The 22,285-nt window shown below is 45.6% G+C and overlaps 1 protein-coding gene across 1 annotated transcript in view; it reads left to right on the top strand.

Annotated features, from left to right (window-relative positions):
• EFCAB6 (EF-hand calcium binding domain 6) overlaps nucleotides 1–22,285 on the top strand; it is a 202,887-nt gene that overhangs the window by 75,455 nt on the left and 105,147 nt on the right. The window contains 4 exon segments of the mRNA XM_082634692.1: nucleotides 1,733–1,792; nucleotides 1,883–2,043; nucleotides 8,721–8,894; nucleotides 10,716–10,884. Coding sequence (XP_082490818.1) covers nucleotides 1,733–1,792; nucleotides 1,883–2,043; nucleotides 8,721–8,894; nucleotides 10,716–10,884 — 564 coding nt within the window.

Raw genomic sequence — 22,285 nt, 5'->3', positions numbered from 1 at the left:
CATGTCACTCAATCCTTCTTGAACTCTGATTCAAAAGTGAGTCCCAGAGCCCTTTTACACGTAAAAATGAAGAACTGCAACTTTTCCAGAATTCTGCTGTGGGACAGACCCTGTGTTAGCTTTTGTAAATCATCACCTCTGACTGTCACAGCAGCCCTGCACATAGCCACATTTTTTTCTTTAAAAACAGAAATACAGACATGTGAGCAGTCTGCTCTCCATGTGGCCAGCAGCGTGGTCTCTGCCTGCTCTTAAGTCAGATGCTGTCAGCCTCTAGGCTGCAAACCCTCTAATGGCGTTGGGACCCGTAGGATAAAGCAGAACTTCCCCACGTAGCTGATGAGGTGCCACGTGGTCCAGCCCTGCCGTCTCTCACAGGGTCTCCTCACCACCGCACCGCTCGGGTCCTCGGGCTCCCCAGGTTCCCGCCGCCGTCCTTGGCAGTGCAGCTCCTGCCAGGATCCCCTTGCCGCTCCCTGATCCAGGGCCCATTCTCCAGGGACCCTCCCTGACCCCTCTGAGGAAGCCTGTCTCGCAGTCATCAACCTCACACACCGTGCCAGTCACAGGGTAACGTTTCTGTCACGATGTCGTGCCTCCAGGAAGGCGGATACCTTTCTGGTTTTACTGCCCGTTGTACCCACAGGCATAGCGCAGTGCCAGCAGCACTCACAAAGCAGTTTGTTGAGTGAATGTTAATATAAACAAGTGAATTAGAAACGTTAGAAGGCAGAGATATGCAAACAGAAGAAACTTAAGATCACTGCTAATTCTAGCATTGAGGAATTGTGTTACATTGTTACTCACTCTTATACTTTGTTGCATATTCTTCCAAACCTTTATACCTACACAGGCATATGATTTTTTCAGCTTTATTGAGGTATAATTGATATAAAAAAACTGCACATATGTAATGTATATACTTTGATGAACTGGATATATGTATACTTTCATATATAGTATCTATTTTATTTTAAAATGAGACCACATAATTAGTGACTTTTTAGTTTGTCATTGATTAACGTATTGTTAACCCTTAGTGTCAGTAAAAATCCTGCTATGTAATATTAAAAGATGCAGCATAGTCCCTGCTCTTATAATCTGGGTGTTCATTTTTCTTCCTTATATAAATTTTGCTGCGAGGAATATTGTAGTGCCTCCTTTTTTTTATCATCCTATGATAATTTCTTTAGTATAAATTTCCAGAAATGGAATAAAAATTTTATATATTATTTTTTAAATATTTTAAAAGTTGAATATATGTATGAAGTACAAAATGCAAAAGATGCAGAAGGGAATACAGTGGAAGTGAGTTTTCCCTCTACCTCTGTCCCCAGCCGCTCCCCAGAGACAGTCACTGTTACTCTAGAGGCTGTAGATTATCAAATTGTCTGATGTTATCCATTTCCAACACTAGCAGTTTGCTTCCTTTTTTATTTCTGCCATTCTGGTAGGCAAAAATGTCATCTCATTATTCTTTCACTTTGCGTTTATTTGATTTCTAGGTGATGGATTTTTTCATGTTTCCTGTACTTCTTAAAAATAAGCACAAGTTAAATGTTATTATCCCATTTCCAGATGGGGATGGGGGGGCGGCAAACTCACTTCTCAAGGTCTAAAGCTATTGGCTAATAATCAGGGACAAAGCTGACAATCCAAGTCCACCTGCCTCCAAAGCTCCTACTACCTTTATGAGTGATTTGTATTTAAATATTTTCTCTTTCCCAATTAGCTAAGCAAAATATCCTCCTGTAAAGACACCAAGGCACCTCTCTTCCTGGCTTGGGATTCAGTAAGTAACGCTTTCCTATGTGGCCCCAAGGTGCTACCACCCCAGGTTACAAACGTGCAGCTTGGTAAATATGTTTGTTTTTTCTGTTAGGTGGAAGAAATTGTTCATGACTCCATTACCAGGAATCTACAAGTTTTCTATAATATGCTGCGGTCACATGACCTTGGAGACACAGGGCACATTGGGCAAAATAACTTCAAGAAAATCATGCGCGTTTTCTGCCCATTTTTAACAACCGAACATTTAGTAAAGTAAGTTTTCTGGTAACAAAATTAATTCATGCTGTGTTTTCCATAAAGTCTGTTTTACAATTTTAAACCTTTTTCTACGTATTTTTTTTTGCCATGTTAGTAGGTAGTACTGATAATAGCTCCTATTTATTGAGTCTGTACTAAGCACCGGGTGTTGGTTGAGAGTCTGGCATATATGCTGTGTCACGTAGTCCTCACCACGAGCGTGTAAGGCAGCTATGACAGTTCCTTTCGTGGATAAGGAAATGGAGGCCTGGAGACGTTAAGCACCTCCTTGCCGTCACACAGCTGGTCAGTGGAGCCTGGCTTCTACCTCTGGTCTGTATGACTCCTATTCTCTTAATTGTGATGCCATTTTACCTCCCAGGGTGTCTGGCTATGATCAGCCAGCCCATAAATGGTAACTTGAATTATACTTTTCTTTTGTTTTAGTTTAAAACTTAATTTGTGGTGGATGAGCTGAAGCTGCGGGGCGGGGGGGACAGGGATATTAGAGAAAGAAGAAAACGGTGTCCTGAAGGCCCCAGGGGTCCCCTGCCTGGTGTCCCTTTCACCCTCCACGCGGAGGGGCTCACCCCTTGGGGCATTCCCTCTCTGCAGATGACCTCGGCAACCTGCAGGCTGAGCTGGCACTCTGCAGGGGATGACGCCTCCCACACGCCACCTGCCACCCACTTGCTGCTGTCCCAGAACTCAGAGCTGCACGGCCTCAGGGACGGGGGCTGGTGTTTCCCAGCGTGTGGGCAGTGATCTGGGAGATCACTGTGGGTGGAAATCCAGTGGAATCACAACGATTCTCTTTCATTCCTCCCGATTGGAATGTTAAAGATCTTATTTATTGTTTTTCTTTATATTACATTGATTTAAAGTGACCTGAAACACAGTTGATCTTATTGGTAATTGTTGGCCTCTTGAATCTCCCTTCTGTGAACACTCATGTCTCATAGCCCGTTTCTCCTGTGGTTTGTAAGAAGAGAAGGGGGAGGCCTAGGCTTTCCCCAGCAAGAGGGTCTTGCAGAGAGCTTGGCGTGCCAGGCCGAGTGTTTGCATTCATCCAGTTTACTGAACGTTTGCAGAAAGATCAGTTCTCTAGTGGGTGGAAGAAACACGGCACAGGGGAGAAGCAGGTGACAGCAAGTCCAGAGAGGGTTGTGGAGGAGCTCGGGGAGGGGTGAGGGCCTGGGCTGGGCAGTGGGCAAGGCGGGGAGGCCACCTTGACGTCCGTGTCTGCAGGGGCTTCAGTCACTCGCTGGCTCGTGGCTTTGCTGCGCGTGGTCCGGGGAGAGGGAGAGAGGCAGAGGGAAGCGGAACCCAGGACTGGCAGGGCGGTTCACTTCTTCCTCCACTTGGTCTTTCACTCAAGAGTATTGCGCAAGCCTCCTGCATCCCGGCCGTCCTGTTAATAGGTTTACAGAAACCCCTTCATTTACAGAGTGGTCTAATGTGAGAGAAACCGAAGCAGACGCACCCCGCGTGGCATGTGAGCCCAGAGGACCGTGCGCAATTCTTGAAGGACACTTGGAGCCGGGAGGATGGGGCAGGGGTCATGGCATGGAAGGCGAGAAGCTCCCCAGGGATGTGATGCTTGAATCTGGAGAAGAAAGGGGAGAGCATTTCAGGCTGTAGGCTAGCAGGAGGAAGCCCAGAGGGCTAGGGGCCCACTGCACGTTCACGTGGACAACTGGGGCAGGAGTGTGGTGGGGAGGACGGCAGGGACACGGTACCAAAGGGCGGGCAGGAGGGACTGCGGCTCTACACTACGGAACTGGATTCACCCAGCAGGCAGGGTTCTCCACAGGGTTTGAGAGCCACCCAGAGGGCTTTGAAAACCCTGATGGATAAAGATTGCTCTGGCTCCGGTGAGGGGAGCAGACATAATGGGGAGAGAGAGAAAGAAGGGGCTTAAAAGGAGGGGGCGGCAGAGGACTGCAGGGGGCGACTGCTTTGGGATAGGTCTGGGCAGTAGAAGGACAGACCTGGTGACTCTGGACCGGGAGGCTGATGGCAGAGGAGGGAAAGGAATCTCCAATGATGCCAGGGGCTGCTGGCCAGTGAGAGAACACAGAAGGAGTCAGCCAGTCGGGGTGAAAACACGGGAAAAAGACTCCAGGAGGCCGTGGGGCTCAGAGAGGAGTCTGGGCCGTGATGAGACTCCAGCGTCCTCCTCACACTGACGGTTCGTTCATTCGTTCAGCAAGCATTTGCCCGGGGTGGATGGGGGACCGCCTGAGGTGAGAGGGCTGCAGGTGGGACCTGGCAGAATACCACCAGACAACCAGGGCCCTGGCTCGTCCAGCAGCAAAGGAGGCCGAGAAGGTTGGGGCAAGGGGACAGGAAGGGCGGTGCCCGGGGCTAAGGGGGCAGGAGGAGGCCAGCCAGGTCTGACGTCACATGGGAAGCAGGTGGGCTGAGCAGGGGCCGGGTCTGGGAGGGGCGGGTGGACCCCCAGCAGGTACCAGGGGTGCTTATGGAGTGGAGGATGCAGTGCTGAGAAAGGGTTCACCTGCTTCACAGACAGGCTTTGTGCTTATCTGTGGGCTGGGAGGAGAAGTTAGTGGAAAGCCAGAGACTGGAGAGAAAAAGTGTTGATAGATGGAGCCAGGCCAGGAAGAGGGGTGGGCGTGGGTGCTAACCTAGGAGTCCCGCCCTCCGGACTTCTGTTTCCTCGGTGCAGGGGGAGGTGAGATCATCAGCTGAGGGGGAGGTTGGAGAAGGAATAGGAACCCTGGGAAACTGCAACTTCCAAGGGGCAAGAGAGGGGAACCTCTTGGGGGGTCTCTGTTTACTTGTCCATAAAAAGGAAGATGTCGCCCAGACTTTGGGCATTCATGTTCTACCTGAGTACATTTTATTTTCCTTATATCAACTCCTCTTTTTCTGAAGTATATTAATTTTTTAAAGGCTTTTCTTACCACCATACATGTAAAAACATCCTCACTTGCTATAAAGAGGTTACACTAAGACTGCATTTCATGAAAACAATATGATTAAATCCTAATGAGATGCCTCTATCTGCCAAGGACTCTGAGCCTGAGACTTGCTATCGCTTTGTTAAAATATAGGTTAATAAGTAGAAGGAAATATGAGCTACATTAGATATCACTTGAAGTAAAATAATTGTAAATTTGCAAACATGCTAAAAGATAGAACAGGGAGGTAGAGAAACTGGTCGTCTCATGTGTGCCTTGTGGGCGTGTAAATGATAAAGCCCCTTTGGAAATCAGCTTGATGTAACAAGAACCGCCAGCCCCCCACCCCCGCCAATGGAGCTACCCTTTATCTCTGTAGTTCTCCGACGAATACACACCATGAACTCATGTGGAGGTTTAGGGTGTGTGGACAGCTAGGGGCGTGGATTGGGGTGGGGAGGAAGCGAGGATGAGCCCCAGCTTCCGGCTTGAGCATCTGGGTACTCAGGGTTGTCACCTGAACTGGGGGAGTTTCAGGGCTGAAAATCAGAAGTTCCATTTTGGACATGTTAACCTGGAGAGGAGATTGGTGACACCCCACCACCCAGAGTGACAGGTCACTCTATTCACCTCCTTCCCCACCTCCCAGGTACTCTCTACCTGTCACCCGGCTCCATTTTTCATGGCTCTTGGCATTTGTTTATGTTTATTACCTGTGCCACCCACCAAGGATGTAAAGCACAGGGACTTTGTCTCTTCACTCCCAAAGTCCCGGTACCTAGGCGTGGAACCGTACCCGGCTCATGGACAGGGCATCTTAAGTGTCAAGCGATGGAATGAATGAAGGAATGAGTGAACTTAAGTGGATTGGTTGTGCAGGCAATTGGATATTTGAGATGGAAGCCCCCGTATTCTCTTCTCCATTGCGTAGCCAGTCTTTGTCTAAACTACAAAGACGATCACATTAAAACCCTGCTTGAAGCATTTGGGTGTCCTCTTGCCATTAGGGAAATACCAGATGCTTTAACAGAGCGTGGCTTCCCAGCCCGTCAGGACCCTCAAACCTCTCCAGAGAGGCTTCCCTGGTGGCTCAGTGGTTAAGAATCTGCCTGCCAATGCAGGGGAAACGGGCTCGGGACCTGGTCCGGGAAGATCCCACATGCCGTGGAGCAACTAAGGCCGTGCGCCACAACTACTGAGCCTGCGCCCTAGAGCCCGTGAGCCTGCGAGCCACAACTACTGAGCCCACGCGCCACAACTACTGAGCCTGAGTGCCACAACTACTGAAGCCCGCATGCCTAGAGCCCATGCTCCGCAACAAGAGAAGGCACCACAATGAGAAGCGCGCGCACCGCAACGAAGAGTAGCCCCCGCTCGCCGCAACTAGAGAAAGCTCGCATGCAGCAACGAAGACCCAACGCAGCCAAAAGTAAATAAATAAAATAAATTAATTAATTTAAAAGAAGAAAGAAACCTCTCCAGAGCTCGGGCTCTGCAGCCAGACTGCCTGGGTTCAAATCCCGACTCGGCCCAGAGCTAGCTGTGAACTTGGGCAAGTTCTGAGCCTCTTCCCTCCTGCACATGTTACTTAGAAAGTTGTGGTCAGGATCAAGTGAAGTAATAGCCATAAAGCCTCTCACCCAGTGTCAAGCCCCTGGGAAGCTCTCGTACGCTGCGGCTATTCCTGTGGGTCCCAGCTCAGCTGGGCTGACTGGCTTCCTGTTTCTTGAGAACACCAAGCTCTCTGTTGCCTCTGGGCTTTTCGGTGATCTGTTCCCTCGGTTCAGGATGAGCATTCTCCCAGCCTCTCACAGCTCTGTGAGGTGGGCACTGCTTTGGTTTTCTCACAGTTGTAGCTATAATACTTAGCACAGTGCTCATCGCAGAGTATTACTGAAGCAATTATAACAATTGCTAGTACTTACTAAGCAAAGCGTAGTTTGGAGCTCATGCTCTGACCCCTGGCTACATGCATGTCATTGTGATATTGTGGTCCTGTTATTCCAGCTGTAGTTTATTGAGCACAGATCCATGTAACAGGCCAGCCCAGTGCTAACAGCTTTACGTGGATCCTCTTATGGAATTTTTACAATAATCCTCTGAGGTGGGGACTTTCATTATGTGCATTTTATAGACAAGGAAACTGAAGCATAGAAAGGGTCATGTGCCCCAGGTCAGAGCTTCTCGGCCCTTTGATGCTCTTAAAAGTTATCGAGAACCTCAAAGGGTTTCCGTTGTATGGAGCGTGTCTACCAGTACTTACTGTATGAGAAGCGAAAACTGAGACATTTAAACTGTCATTGCAGAAAATGAGAGTGCACTTACTACTTGTTTCCCTGTAGGCTCAGGAAAAACTTCGGGATTTCAAAATAAGGATTTATTGGATAATAAAGAGGTTACAGAAATTAGAGCAGGGCTAACCAACATGAGCTCGTAAGGAGCTAGTAAAGTGCTGTAAAGAAACGGAGCTGAGCTGAGCTCTGAAAGCCCACTCCAGCTCCTCATGGAAACCCTACATGTTTCTGCAGCTTTAGACCATGTTAGTGAGTGCAGCCCACACGAGCACACATTCCACCAGCGGTCGGAGCAAGGAATGATCACATGCCTTGCAGCCTCTGGAAAGTCCGCTGTACACGCACCAGAGACTCAGGGTGGAAGAGACAAATGACATCGTGTATTCATGTGAAAAGAGTCGTGGCCTCACTGTGCTGGGGAAGTGTCCGCGGACCAGACCTCGTGAAGCCCGCCTTCAGTCATGGAGCAGATATCCAGACCCCGGGAGGCAGAATCCAGGGCTCACACCCACACCTACTGTGCTCTAAGCCTTGTGCATTTTAACGGACCTGTGGAATTTTTTCTTGGGTCTCAGGCTTTACCAAGTTTGCAACAATGAGCACGTACAACCTTTATCATTAGAAAAAATTAACAAACAAAATGTTGGAAAAGAAAAAGATCCTGCCATATTAGTGGTTTCCTATGTTTTTCTCAAATATTTGCATACCCCCCAAATTCCAATAAAGTACTTCCATAATTCCATACCAAATTCCTCACGAAATTTTTTCTTTATTTTACATTTATTATATCTTTATTGCAGTATTCTTACAAACAATAAACTACACATATTTAAATAACACAATTTGAGGAAATCCATCATGTGTATATATCTCCGTGAACCCATCGCACGCTGTCAATCCAGATACCAAACTTTTTCATTCCCCCTGAAGCTTTCTTGTGCCCTTTTGCAATTCATCTCTTCCACCCACCTAGCACCATATCACTACAGATGACTTTGCATCTTCTAGGACTTTCTATAAATGGAAGGCTACAAGATGTTCTCTTTTTTTGTTAGGCTTTATTCACCAAGCATAATGATTTTGTGGTTCACTCACGTTGTTGTATGGTTCTTGGTCATTGCTGAGTAGAATTCTGTTTCATGGCCTTACCCCACTTTGTGGATCCATTCACCTATTGATGGACATTTGGTTTGTTTCCAGTTTTTGCTATTACAAATAAAGCCACATGTATTACACGTCTTTGTGTAGACATACATTTTTATTCTTTCAGCTAAGCACCTAGGGCTGGAACAGCTGGTTCCTCTGGTGAGTGGATATTCAGTTGCCAAAGTGTCTTCCAAAGTGGCTGCACCATCTTGCATCCCACCAGCAGTGGAGGAGGGTCATAGTGACCCACATCCTTGCTGGCACTTGGTAGGGTCAGTCTTCTTTTAGCCATTCTAATGGGTGTGTTCTAATTATTTTTGAAATTCAGACTCTGCAATAAGTTTCAGGATATTGCTTCAGGAAGAATCCTTTACAAGAAACTTTTGGCATGCCTAGGAATTAATGGCCCACCCACTGTCTCTCCAGTTCCTGATCCAAAGGATCAGCTGTTAAATGAACATCTTCCAAAAGAGGAGCAGCAGCAGCCGGATCTTTCTGAGAGGTAAAATAAAGCAAAAGGAAAGCGTTGATTAAAACCACTGTGCCTGGGCTTCCCTGGTGGCGCAGTGGTTGAGAGTCCGCCTGCCGATGCAGGGGACACAGGTTCGTGCCCCAGTCCGGGAAGATCCCACATGCCACGGAGCGGCTGGGCCCGTGAGCCATGGCCACTGAGCCTGCGCGTACGGAGCCTGTGCTCCACAACGGGAGAGGCCACAACAGTGAGAGGCCCGCGTACTGCAAAAACAAACAAACAAACAAACCCACTGTACCTATTGCAGTGTAGATAGTTAATAAATATTTGTTGACTGAGTATTTAAATATTTTATGATTTAAATAAGAAAGATGGCAAACTATAAAAACAGTGATTAAAGTCAGGGAGTTTTAGAGCAAACAGCAGAGATCTTAGGAATTACTGCATTGACCTATTAATTCTAGAATTGAAAGCACTGAGACCTGAGAGATTTGGGGACTTACCTCGGGTTATTCACAAGCATGGTGCTCATCCTGGGGGAAGGACCCAGGACTTTCAACTCCCAGAGAACCCGCCTGCCACTCAACTATTATGTACCTGCGTTCACACTTATTCTTCTCCAGAAACTTAGATTCCTTACCACTGTTTAATATTTATTGCAAAATATACTCATTAAACTGGTTAACATTTTCTAACATGAATGATAGAATTATTTAAATGATTGCCACATTGAATTGTAACAATAAAACATACTTAGTAAATCTGTTAAAAGTCAGACATGAATATTTGAGCTCTTCTTCATTTTGAAAAATATAGGTTTCATCTAATGAAAAGATATTATTTTAACTTGCTTGTTCATAGCTTATAAAAAATCCATAAGGAGAGGTAAAATGTAGAACTATTCAGCTGACTTCACACTGTCATATCCTCTTTAAAAAATTCTTAAGTGTAGAGCAATGGGAATATTTTAATGCTACGCTAATGAAATTTGAATATCTGGGCACTTCAGTGGTAGCTGCTTTATGAATGGGCAGAAAGATGGTAGTTTAAGAGAAAGGTTAAATATTCTGTGATGAGACATATCTGCCTCCTAAAGACCAGTGAAAGAAGTAATAGCAATTAAGCATTTCGTAAAATGTGGGCATTCCTGGAGAGCTCCTGAAGCCGACAGAAGCAGCAGGAAAGGAGTAGAACTCTGTTCTCCGGGACTATCTCATGGTTGTCAAAACAGGGTCTGGGAGACTTCTGGAGAGCTGAGAATAATTATCCTTCAATGACACGTACATTCTCACGCTCAGACCCAGAGCACATCACGTAAAATCTATCTTTTATAAATTAAGTTGATTTTGTGAATCAACTTGGTTTAATTGTGGACGTCCCTTCCTTCCCACGGCTGTTTGATGACCCCTTTGATCTAGTTACCACAAAACGGCCTATTTAATTTAAGGCCTATAAGAGGCTCTGACTTTTCATTTTCCCAGTTCACAAAAATTTCTTTTTTCGGCCATGTCTTCCCAGTCACACACCACGTTCAGCCAGCTCAAAGCACAGCTGAAAATCTTAGCACAAGGATGACAACAGCCCTTTCTCTGAAGCTCCCCACCCTGGTCTGCTGACACGTGCTGGCATCTCAGGGAGAGCTTTACCTGACGCAGTGCTGCTGGCCTGTCTCTGAACCTGAAAGCCATGAGTGTGTAAGAAGTCCCCAGGTCACTCCGTCGACCTCAGCATCTCTTTCCTCCTTTGTGAAAAGGGGATGGTAAACCCCCTTGTTGTCCTGGGTTGAACTGTACGTGGGTGAGGTCTATAGGAAGTGCTTGGCTGCATCTGTGTGCCTGCTTGTGATTTCAGGGCCAAGCCCACTGAGAGTAAAAGTGCTGTGACCAAGAATATGACCAAGGATGCGGTTATTGAAAAACTCAAAAACTGTATACGGCAGCAGGACCCAGCATTCAGAAAACGATTTCTGGACTTCAGCAAGGAGCCTGATGGCAAGATTAATGTGCATGACTTCAAGAAGGTAGGAGAATGGGTTTCTTTGTGTTTCTGTGTTTCCTCCTTTCCTGAAGAAGTTCAGCTGTTTTCTTATATGAACACGCTTTAAAGGATAGACATTTTTTTCATTAAGGGTTTATTGCAGGACAAAGCAGATTCATTTCTAGGCATCTTTCAACAATTGATAAGGATTCTTCTGGCCAAAAATGTCTTTGGCAACTTTCTCAGAGCATGCTTTTGATATGGATGTGGCCGGCTTTTGATAGTTAAACTTTCCAAACACAGCCTTCATTGTCGCATTCTTTGGCCATCCACTGAGTACCTGTCTCCCTGCGTGTGGTGGGGCGGGCGTGCAGGCGGGAGCGAAGCTGCTCGGGCCCCCATCCCTGCCAGCAAGGGGTCCCCGCCATGCTGTGATAACAGAGCTGTGGTTTGTTCCTCCAGAAAGTGGGGAAAAAACCTGGCAGGGAAAATGCGAAGCTCAGAGCGCTGATTTGCATGTGCTTGTGGGAACTGGCAAGGTTCTGCCAGAAAGGACTCCGTTTGAAGGGTTCTGCATAGACTTCTCAGGAATTCATTTCAATGATTGCTTAAAATTCCTATTACGATCCCTCTAGCTAATCATCTTCAGCTATTTTTAAGGGAAGCATTGCAGCTAATAGGTAGCAGTGTCCGTGTGGACAAATTTAGAAGAAGGCAGTGACATATATTTCCAAGACGAGAACAATTATATTAGTGGCTACAATTTATCTAGCGCCTGCCCCCATGCTAGGCGCTGTATTACGCTCTTTCCGTATCTCATTTCCAAGCCTCCTGACGGCGGCCGCGTGGAGGATGGATGGATGAGGGAGCCCCGGCTGGAGGCCCAGGGATGGGATTAGATGGCTGTCGAAACAGTCCAGACCTCCCCTTCCCCACACAAAAGACACGAAGTGGAGGATCTGATGTTTGCGAGCATATGGGGCGTGGTGAGGAGAGATGGGGGCAATGGATAAGGGAGAGGAAAGATTCAAGGGTAGTTCCTAGATTTCAGTTTGGGGGACCAGGGCTGATAATTAGTCACTGCTAACTCCAATGGGGGCAATTTCAGTGGGGTTAGGGTGCTAAATGGGCGGGAATCATGGAACTCTCCCAGGGCGCCTGGTCCTAGACTCTATCCCAGAGCCACCTGGCAGCGGTCCTGGCCCCGACGCACAACAGTCTCGAATGACCATGGCGCTCAGCGGTCTTGATTCACAGAGTCAGTTCACAGGTTCACAGGAAATCAGGCATCAACCTTTCTGCCTCTGACTTTCCAGGGGGGGAAAGCGGCTGCCTTCGAGAAGGGCCGTAGGTGGCGGCAAAGCTGGGACTGACACCTGCGACTCTGAGGCCAGCTTCTCACCTGCTCACCTGAGAGCACCTTTAGGTCCATCAGCTGAGCTGAGCAGTTTCCACCTTAGGCTTCGTCGGCCGTCGATGAGCCAGGGGCTCCCTCGTTCACGTGGCTAGTTCCTGCCCCAGAGCGCTCTCCCAAAAGTTCGGCCAGCAGCCGCTCCGTTCTCAGCCTGGGGCAGCCTCTTTGCCAGTGGTTCAGGCCTGGAGTCTTGGAGTCCCCCCCGACTGTCCTCTTTCTCTCACACCCACATCCAGCGCATCACCCGTGCCTGTCGGCCCCTTGAACTCGCCCCAGGATACAGCAACTGCTCGCCAGCCCCGCTCCCAGCCAGCCGCCCTCTCCCGGGCTGTTACAGCGGCCCCCTCACCCTCCCCTGCTCCTGCCCTGCCCGCTACAGCTTAGTTGCAACCCAGCTGCCCGGGTGACCCTCCAACAAGTCAGTGAGAGCGGGCCACGCCTGCTCGGGACCCTCCAATGGCTCCCCCATCACTCGTATATAAACCAGAGTCCTAGAAGGCCCAGCACGACCCAGCCACCCATCACCTCTCTGACCCCAACTCTCACCTCCCCCCTTGTCCGTACGCTGCAGCCACACCGGCCTCCTGCTCTCCCTCAGACACAGACCTGCTCCCGCCTTCGATCGGGCTGTCCCGTCCCCCTGGCCCAGCTCCTCAGATGCTGGCCTGGGTGTCCCCTCACCGCCTGCCAGCCTTGGTCCGAGCCTGACGTCCCCGTGGTGAACACGGCCTGACCTCCACCGCCCGTGACCTCCTTTACCCTGTCTCTCTTTTCACGGTGCTGTCACCAACTGCCACCCACACTGTACTTACAGTTCTTTAGTTCATTTCTTTATTTTGCTTGTTTGCTTGTCCTCATCCATTAAGACGTATGCTCCAAAGGTAGACACTGTTACCTCTTTTGGACAGTGATGCATCCCAAGTGTCTGGCACATAGTAGGGCCCAGCAAGCGTTTGCTGAATGGACGGATGAACTTGATGAACTTGAGTAACTAGAATCCCCAGCGGGCCCTGAATGGACTCAGGTGGCAACCTGAGGAGTGAGGGAAGCAGGCGTTTCAGAAGCCCGTTGGAATCCCTGAACATGAAGCCGGTTCCCGTACCTGTCTGTGGCAAACCCACCCTAGCTCCCTTCTCTGCCCCCTGAGTGTCTCTGCATTCCAGTCGACCTGAGGGGCGGCCACAGGAATGGTCATTCTGCCCTTGCTTCATGGTGGTGCCTCCCTGTTTCCTGGCTTTCCCGAGATGTGCCAGTGGAGGGGAAAGGAAACAGAAACCACTAGAGGACTGATATGCAGGGGAAAAGGTTTGTTGTCATTTCAAGAGACTAACCATCAGTTCCCTGTGAACACAGTCAGGCAAATAGTCTACTGGTTTCCCTTCTAGTGACTTGTTGGGTTTAACCTTTGGAAACAACCTGTCGTGACCAACCGTTTAACTTGAAGATCGATAACCGTGGGGTGATTTTAAACAGTCTACTAGGGACCCAGATTTCAACTCTATAAGCTGATTACCTCAAAGCATTGTATAAATGTAAATTTTCATTGTTAAATGAATTATTTATAGATCAGAGTGATTCTACTACTGGTGAAGTCAGAGCTGGAAAAATCATGGACTTCTACTGCAGAAAGAAACAAGAATTTAGATTAGACATAATGCAGGGCATCCAGAGGTTAAAGCTTTCCAACTTCAGTGGCAAGGAAACCTTTGAAACCAACTCCTTTAGAGAGCTTCAAGTATAAATGATGGTAACAGTTCTGTAATGGTAACAACAGCAATAATAATAACCACGATGATGACGCCGACCATCGCTGGGTCAGTGATGCTCACGGTGCTGGTCCTCACTACACGTAGCACTCGTCAACCCACCAATGTGCGGGCACTGGGGAAGTTGCTTCACATACTTTATTTATAATCCTCGTAGGAGCCCCGTGAGGTATAGATCACATTATGCTCATTTCACAGATGAGGAGACCAAAGCTTAGGAGTTAAGATCGTGGCTCAGCGTTGTTCAGCTGGTAAGCCATTCAGGCACTTGGATTTGAATCCACGCTGGTCTGTATCAGCCTCGGACCCTTGCTGGGTGTGACACCGGCTTGGTGGGTGTAATACAGGCTAGCTGGGTATAACTGATGGCAGCTTTGAGGTTGGATCTAGCCTCAGAGTTTCGTGGGAAGGACTTTGCTTTCAATAACAATGCCCCTTCACTTCTTCCTACCATTTTGGTTGTGGAGAGGCAATGTTCTTGCCCTTCTGTTCTCCCAAATCTCTCTCTCACCAGTTAGTACTGCAGTGGCTGCAGTTTCATGCCCGGGGAATTGGGAGTGAAGATACAAGTCCCATATACCCGCTCGCCCCATTCTGTGTCCGTGCACTTGTTCGTCGTTTGAACATAGGCACCGCTTAGCCATTGGCCTGCATACCTTGCACTCTAAATTAGAAGTGCTAATTATTTATTCTCACCAGCCATCGCCTTCCCTGTGGTGGGGGCAGGAAGTGATTGGCTACACAGGCTCTATGAGGGAGAGCTGTAAGAATAGAATCCAGAGCCCGGCATGAGCTTCCAGGTCAGTGAGTCCACAAGTCCCTGCGTTGTCGTTGTTGAGACCCTGTTACTGGTTTTCACCCCCATGGTCAGGAAGTTTTTGTCTGCTATACAAATTCTGTTTGTTAACTAATAATTGATCTTTCCCCATTTTCTCTCTTGAGTGTAAGAGATCTCAGAGTTTCTGGTTAGTGTGGGATAACCAGGGCCACCACACTAAGTTGACAGCCCTGACAGAGGAGTGGGGTTTTCATGAACTCAGTTGGGGTTTTCATGAACTCAATGTGTTTTTCATGGTTAAGTGTACAATTTCCACTGGTGGAGGGAAAAGGAATTTCTGGAATTGTAGTAGACCTGGCCTGCGTATTTTGCGTCATACACTAAACCAGCGTTCACAACAACCCTGTAACCCATATTCTTTCTCCCAGGAAATCCCCCTCTCCCAGTTCACTGCTGTGACCACTGCACTGCAAAGCCTGTGACCATCACACATTTTTAAATGTGTCAATTTATTTAAATAATGAGTCAAGAACTGGTAATGTGGCAAGAAAACTGTTTTTGAGTTTTCAGGTAATCTAGAATCTTTATATTCCTTCTCTAGATACATTCTCTTCCTCTTTCCCTGTCCTTCATTTGCTGAATTAGCAGCAAACCCCCAAAACAGTGGCTTAAATTTAAAAAGTAGCTGGTTTTTTTCCTATAACAAGGAGTCCAGAGGTTGTTGGTATTGGGCCACTGCAGCAGCTCTACAGTGTCTTCAGAGACCCAGGTTGCTTCTAGCTTTTTACTCTTCCAGTCTTATCCTCAAGTATGCAAGATAGCTGCTGGAACACCAGCCATCACACACATGTTTCAGGCATAAAGAAAGGGAAAAGGGAAGGGTAAAAGGCTTGAGCCAGAGAAGTCTTTCCTTTTTAATGGGCTTTCTTGGAAGCTCCTCCCACTTACATTTTATTGTAATGTATTGTAAGCTTCCACCTGTATTTTATTGACCAGGACTGTGTCATATGGCCATACTGATCTATAGGGAAGAATGGGAAATAGTATAAATACAAATATATATATATATATAATTTTTTGGCTGGGCACATTACAGAAAAAGCAAGGTTCTGTCCCTATGGGAGAAGGAGAGAATATGCATTAGGCAGGCAAGTACAACAGTCTCTGCTATCCTTCCCCTCAGTAAACATTTTGAGGGTGCCTGTTGCATACTTGGAATAGGACTAAGCCACATGGGGAACATGGATAAAACAGAAGTTTCATTGCTTGGGACTAGTGACCCATGGGAAACATAAAATGACTGAACACCCAAGGACACATAAGTCAAGATTAGCCTAATTGAGTAATTAGACTAACTGAACTATTCCATTCATCAGGAATTTGAGGGCAGCTTTACGATTCCAGTTCCCTGTAATTGGCTGTTCCTAATGGGAAACTATTATTCTTCATACTCAGTAAATACACTGAACATTGTTTAGCTCACTGTTATTCTTAGTCCCATTTCTGGCATCCCAGCAGAGGCCTCTGGAGACAGACACGGGCTGCAGAGCTCATCAGCTAACACAAACAGAGCCCCTGAGACATGGATAAGGGAAGCAGGAGTCTGTAATGGCCCAGCCCAGCATCCCAGGTCCTTAGCAGCCTCAGCCCCTTGCTTCTGCACCTGCTTGAAGGCAAGGGCATCTCACCTTGCCTCGTAGGAGGCGAGCTTTCTTTCCTCCTTCCAGCAGACCACCTTATGCCCTTTCGATGCTGGTCAAACTCACACATCTGGGGAACTGGCACCTTCCCCACCCTCTGCCATCAGTTCCTAATGCTATGCAGTCTTACTCACCTAGGGACAGGGACCCCAATGTAAACCAAGCCCCACAAACACCCTCGAGCATCTCATAGCTGTTCCTTACAGCTTCCTAATCTTGCAGATGTTTTAAGGGGGTGACCAGTTGTGTGTTCGAGGTCCCTCACGTCTTCATTTTTGTTGGTCCAAGTTCCACACAACCATCAAAAGTCTATATTTATTTCTGCATCTTCCGGCAACAACTCTCTGACAGAGGCTAAAACTGGACTCTCTCGGCATCTGGCTGCACCCAAGTTGGCCAGTTCCTCCAGGGCAGGGGCAGTTGCAGACCCTCAGTGTCAGTTGACCATACCTCTAGGGCTTCGTTTTTGCCTTTGTGTTCTCATGGCCCTTGTCCCAGGCGTGCCTTTGTCTCCTAAGTACCACAGTGTGGGGACTTGCATCTTGCTTTTGAAAGTTTTCAGTTTAGGTCCTTAGACTCCAGCCGTGAGCAGTTCCAGAGCTCAGCACATGTCCGGAAGGGGAAACCAGTCATGCTTTAAGCCTGTCCCCTCACATCTCCAAGTTTGCCAGTCCAGCACCACATAACCAGCTCTGCTGGAGTGGCCCTCTGCCGGGCCCAAGCCTATTTCTCAATCCAAAGTCCACTCTCAGAATCATCAGCTGTTCCCAGGGAAAATGCAATTGCATAGCCTCGGTTTGCCTCTGAAGGGTCGGTCCTTCCCACCTTGGAATTTTGGTCTCTTTAAACCTCATGTCTCTCGTGGCTTTCTGATGCCTTTTTATTATTTTTAATTGATTGAGCTTTTCTCATTGTTTTCATTGGGAATATTTGCTTGCTGTGAATTACTACCTCCTATCCAAAAGCAGAAGTTGAGGTCTGTCATTTTTGTCTTTTCAAAGTAACAACTTTACTTGTACTGTTATTTTTCTCTTGTGTATTTGTTTTATATTTATTTCTGCTGTTACCTCCATTGTTTTCCTCCTTCTACCTGATTGGGATTTAATTTGCTTTTCTTTTTCTAATTTCTTGAGATAGAATGTTAGATCATTGCTTTTCAGCCTTTAGTTCTCTAATGTATGAATTGATGGCTATCCATTGCCCTTTAGGTGCAGGCTTAGCCACATCGTACAAGTTTCAGTTTATCATATTTTCATTGTCATTCAGTTCAAAATATTTTATAATTTGGGCCTCCCTGGTGGCGCAGTGGTTGAGAGTCCGCCTGCCGATGCAGGGGATACGGGTTCGTGCCCCGGTCTGGGAGGATCCCATATGCCGCGGAGCGGCTGGGCCCGTGAGCCATGGCCGCTGGGCCTGCGCATCCGGAGCCTGTGCTCCGCAACGGGAGAGGCCACAACAGTGAGAGGCCCACATACCGAAAAAAAAAAAAAAATTTTATAATTTCCCTTGTGATTTCTTCTTTTTTCCAATGGCTTATTGTTTAATTTCCAAACAGTTGGGATTTTCTAGTTTACCTTTTATTATTGATTTTGAAGTTGATTCCATTGTGAAGTCTAAATGACTTCAACTGATCCTTCAAAATATATTGAGGCTTGGATTATGACCCAACATAGAGACAATTTTGGTAAATGTTCCAGAAGCACTTGAAAAGAATGTGTACTCCATCATGGACCTTTAGTTTTCTAAGTATGTATATTAGGTTGATTTTATTAATTGTGTTTTTCAGAACTTCTATATTCTTATCAAAGTTTTGCCTGCTCATCCCATTAGCTGTTGAGAGAAGTGTGTTGAAGTCTGTCATCTGACTGTGGATTTGTCTAGTGAGATTCTTTTTAATTCTGTTGATTGTTGCCTTATTCATGTTGAAGCTAAATTATCAGGTACACATAGACTTAGAATTGCTGAAACTTCTTGTGAATTGTCTCCTTTTCATATGACATGACTCCTTGATACAGAGTAAAGCTTCTTCCCTTCAAGTCTATTTTTGTCTGATAATAACATAGTTACTTCAACTTTATTTTGATTTGCATTAGCATAGTATATCTATTTCTATCCTTTTACTTCAGACTTTCTGGGTACTTACATTTAAAGTAGGTCTCATATGGACAGCATATAGCTGATATTTTAAAAGATAAAGTGTGGCAGTCTTAGTCTTCTACTTGGAGTATTCAGTCCATTTTATATTTAATTACTGATATAGTAGATTTTATATCTATCATCTTAGTTCTTTTTTACTCAGCTGTCTCATGTCCTTTCTTTTTCTGTCCTTTCTTGCCTTCTTTTAGATTATTTAACTATTTCTACCATTCTGTTTTCCCCCTCTATCAGCTTATTGATGAATACATTCCTCTGTCAGTCTTTAGAGGCTGCCCTGGAGATTGCAACACGCATCCTTGTCATACTGTATGTAGTTAAATATAAATTATGTTTACCACTTCTCTAGCAATGCTAGATATAAAAATACCTTAATTTCATGTATCCCTTTCTATCTTTTACATTATTTTTGTCATGCATTTAAATTCTACATCTATGCTAAATCCCACAAGACTATTTTTTTATGGTAAATAAGATGTCATATGTATCTACATATTTACCCTTGTTGTCGTTCTTTCTATCTTACATTTTTGTGTACTTGCACCTGGACTAATTTTTACTTTGCCTGAAGACTTACCCTTTGTCCTTCTTTTAACACAAATGTACTGGCAACTAACTCTCTGAGTTTCCATAGTTTATTCAGATTTCCTTAGTTTTAATGTCACATCCTTTTTCTGTCCAGGATTCCATTCAGGATCCCACATTACATTTCATCATCATGTCTCCGTAGGCTCGTCCTGGCTGTGACAATTTCTCAGACTTTCCTTGCTTTTGGCGACCTTGACACTTTTGAGGAGTACTGGTTAGATATTTTATAGAATGTACCTCTATTGGGATTTGTCTGATATTTTTCTCATGATTAGACTGGAGCAATGCTTTGGGGAGGAAGACCACAGAGATAAAGTGCCCTTCTCATCACATCACATCAGGCACAGGCTGTCAACATGACTTACTGTTGATGTTGACCTTGATCACCTGGCTGAGGTGTGTTTATCAGGCTTCTCCTCTATAAACTTAATCTTTTTTTTTTTTTCCTCTTTCTTTTTTTCCATACTGCACTCTTTGGAAAAAAAAGTCACTGTGTACAGCCCACATTTAAGGAGTGGGGAATTATTATGCTCCACCTCTTTAAGGGCAGGATATCTACATAAATTATTTGGAATTCTTCTGCAAGGGAGACGTGTCTCTTCTCTCCCATTTATGAATTTATCCAATTATTTCTATCAGGATGGACTCATGCCTCATTATCCTTCAAATGTCTATATGATCCTTAAGAATGTATTCGTTTTCACTCCTGATATTGGTGATTTTTAATCTTTTCTCTTTGCTTCTTGAATAGTCTAACTAGAGATTTATCAGTTTTATTGCTCTATTTATAAAATAAGCTCTGGTTTCATTGATTTTTTTATATTGTTTGTCCATGTTTTAGTTCATTGTTTTCTGCTCTTTATTATTTCTTTTTTTTTAACATCTTTATTGGAGTATAATTGCTTTACAATGGTGTGTTAGTTTCTGCTTTATAACAAAGTGAATCAGCTATACATATACATATATCCCCATATCTCCTCCCTCTTGCGTCTCCCTCCCACCCTCCCTATCACACCCCTCTAGGTGGTCACAAAGCACCGAGCTGATCTCCCTGTGCTATGTGGCTGCTTCCCACTAACCATCTATTTTACGTTTGGTAGTGTATATATGTCCATGACACTCTCTCACTTCGTCCCAGCTTACCCTTCCCCCTCCCCATGTCCTCAAGTCCATTCTCTACGTCTGTGTCTTTATTCCTGTCTTGCCCCTAGGTTCATCAGAACCATTTTTGGGGGGTTTTTTTTAGATTCTATATATATGTATTAGCATACAGTATTTGTTTTTCTCTTTCTGACTTACTTCACTCTGTATGACAGACTCTGGGTCCATCCACCTCACTGCAAATAATTGAATTTCATTTCTTTTTATGGCTAAGTAATATTCCATTGTATATATGTGCCAGATCTTCTTTACCCATTCATCTGTCAATGGATACTTAGGTTGCTTCCATGTCCTGGCTATTGTAAATAGTGCTGCATTGAACATTGTGTTACATGACTCCTTTTGAATTATGGTTTTCTCAGGGTATATGCCCAGTAGTGGGATTGCTGGGTTGTATGGTAGTTCTATTTTTAGTTTTTTAAGGAACCTCCATACTGTTCTCCATAATGGCCATATCAAATTACATTCCCACCAACAGTGCAAGAGGGTTCCCCTTTCTCCACATCCTCTCCAGCATTTATTGTTTGTAGATTTTTTTTTAAGATGTTGGGGGTAGGAGTTTATTAATTTATTGTATTTATTTTTGCTGTGTTGGGTCTTCGTTTCTGTGGGAGGGTTTTCTCTAGTTGTGGCAAGCGGGGGCCACTCTTCATCGTGGTGCACGGGCCTCTCACTATCGCAGCCTCTCTTGTTGCAGAGCACAGGCTCCAGACGCGCAGGCTCAGTAGTTGTGGCTCACGGGCCTAGTCGCTCCATGGCATGTGGGATCCTCCCAGACCAGGGCTCGAACCCGTGTCCCCTGCATTAGCAGACAGACTCCCAACCACTGCGCTACCAGGGAAGCCTCTGTTTGTAGATTTTTTGATGATGGCATTTCTGACTGGTGTGAGGTGATATCTCATTGTAGTTTTGATTTGCACTTCTCTAATGATTAGTGATGTTGAGCATCCTTTCATGTGTTTGTTGGCAATCTGTATTCTTCTTTGGAGAAATGTCTACTTAGGTCTTCTGCCCATTTTTGGATTGGGTTGTTTGTTTTTTTGTTATTGAGCTGCATGAGCTGCTTGTAATTTTTGGAGATTAATCCTTTGTCAGTTGCTTCATTTGCAAATATTTTCTCCCATTCTGAGGATTGTCTTTTCGTCTTGTTTATGGTTTCCTTTGCTGTGCAAAAGCTTTGAAGTTTCATTAGGTCCCATTTGTTTATTTTTGTTTTTATTTCCATTTCTCTAGGAGAAATGGGAGGTGGGTCAAAAAGGATCTTGCTGTGATTTATGTCATAGAGCATTCTGCCTATGTTTTCCTCTAAGAGTTTGATAGTGTCTGGCCTTACATTTAGGTCTTTAATCCACTTTGAGCTTATTTTTGTGTATGGTGTTAGGGAGTGTTCTAATTTCATTCTTTTACATGTAGCTGTCCAGTTTTTCCAGCACCACTTATTGAAGAGGCTGTCTTTTCTCCACTGTATATTCTTGCCTCCTTTATCAAAATAAAGTGACCATATGTGCATGGGTTTATCTCTGGGCTTTCTATCCTGTTCCATTGATCTATATTTCTGTTTTTGTGCTGGTGCCATACTGTCTTGATTACTGTAGCTTTGTAGTATAGTCTGAGGTCCTGGAGCCTGATTCCTCAATCTCCGTTTTTCTTTCTCAAGATTGCTTTGGCTCTTCAGGGTCTTTTGTGTTTCCATACAAATTGTGAAATTTTTGTTCTAGTTCTGTGAAAAATGCCATTGGTGGTTTGATAGGGATTGCGTTGAATCTGTAGATTGCTTTGGGTAGTATAGTCATTTTCACAATGGTGATTCTTCCAATCCAAGAACATGGTACTCCATCTGTTTGTATCACCTTTAATTTCTTTCATCAGTGTCTTATACTTTT

The sequence above is a fragment of the Mesoplodon mirus genome, assembly GCF_964341445.2.
Source record: "Mesoplodon mirus genome assembly, chromosome: 11".
Lineage (NCBI taxonomy): Eukaryota > Metazoa > Chordata > Mammalia > Artiodactyla > Ziphiidae > Mesoplodon > Mesoplodon mirus.
Note: the sequence above shows the minus strand (reverse complement) of the source record. Positions and strands in the feature narration are given on the sequence as shown.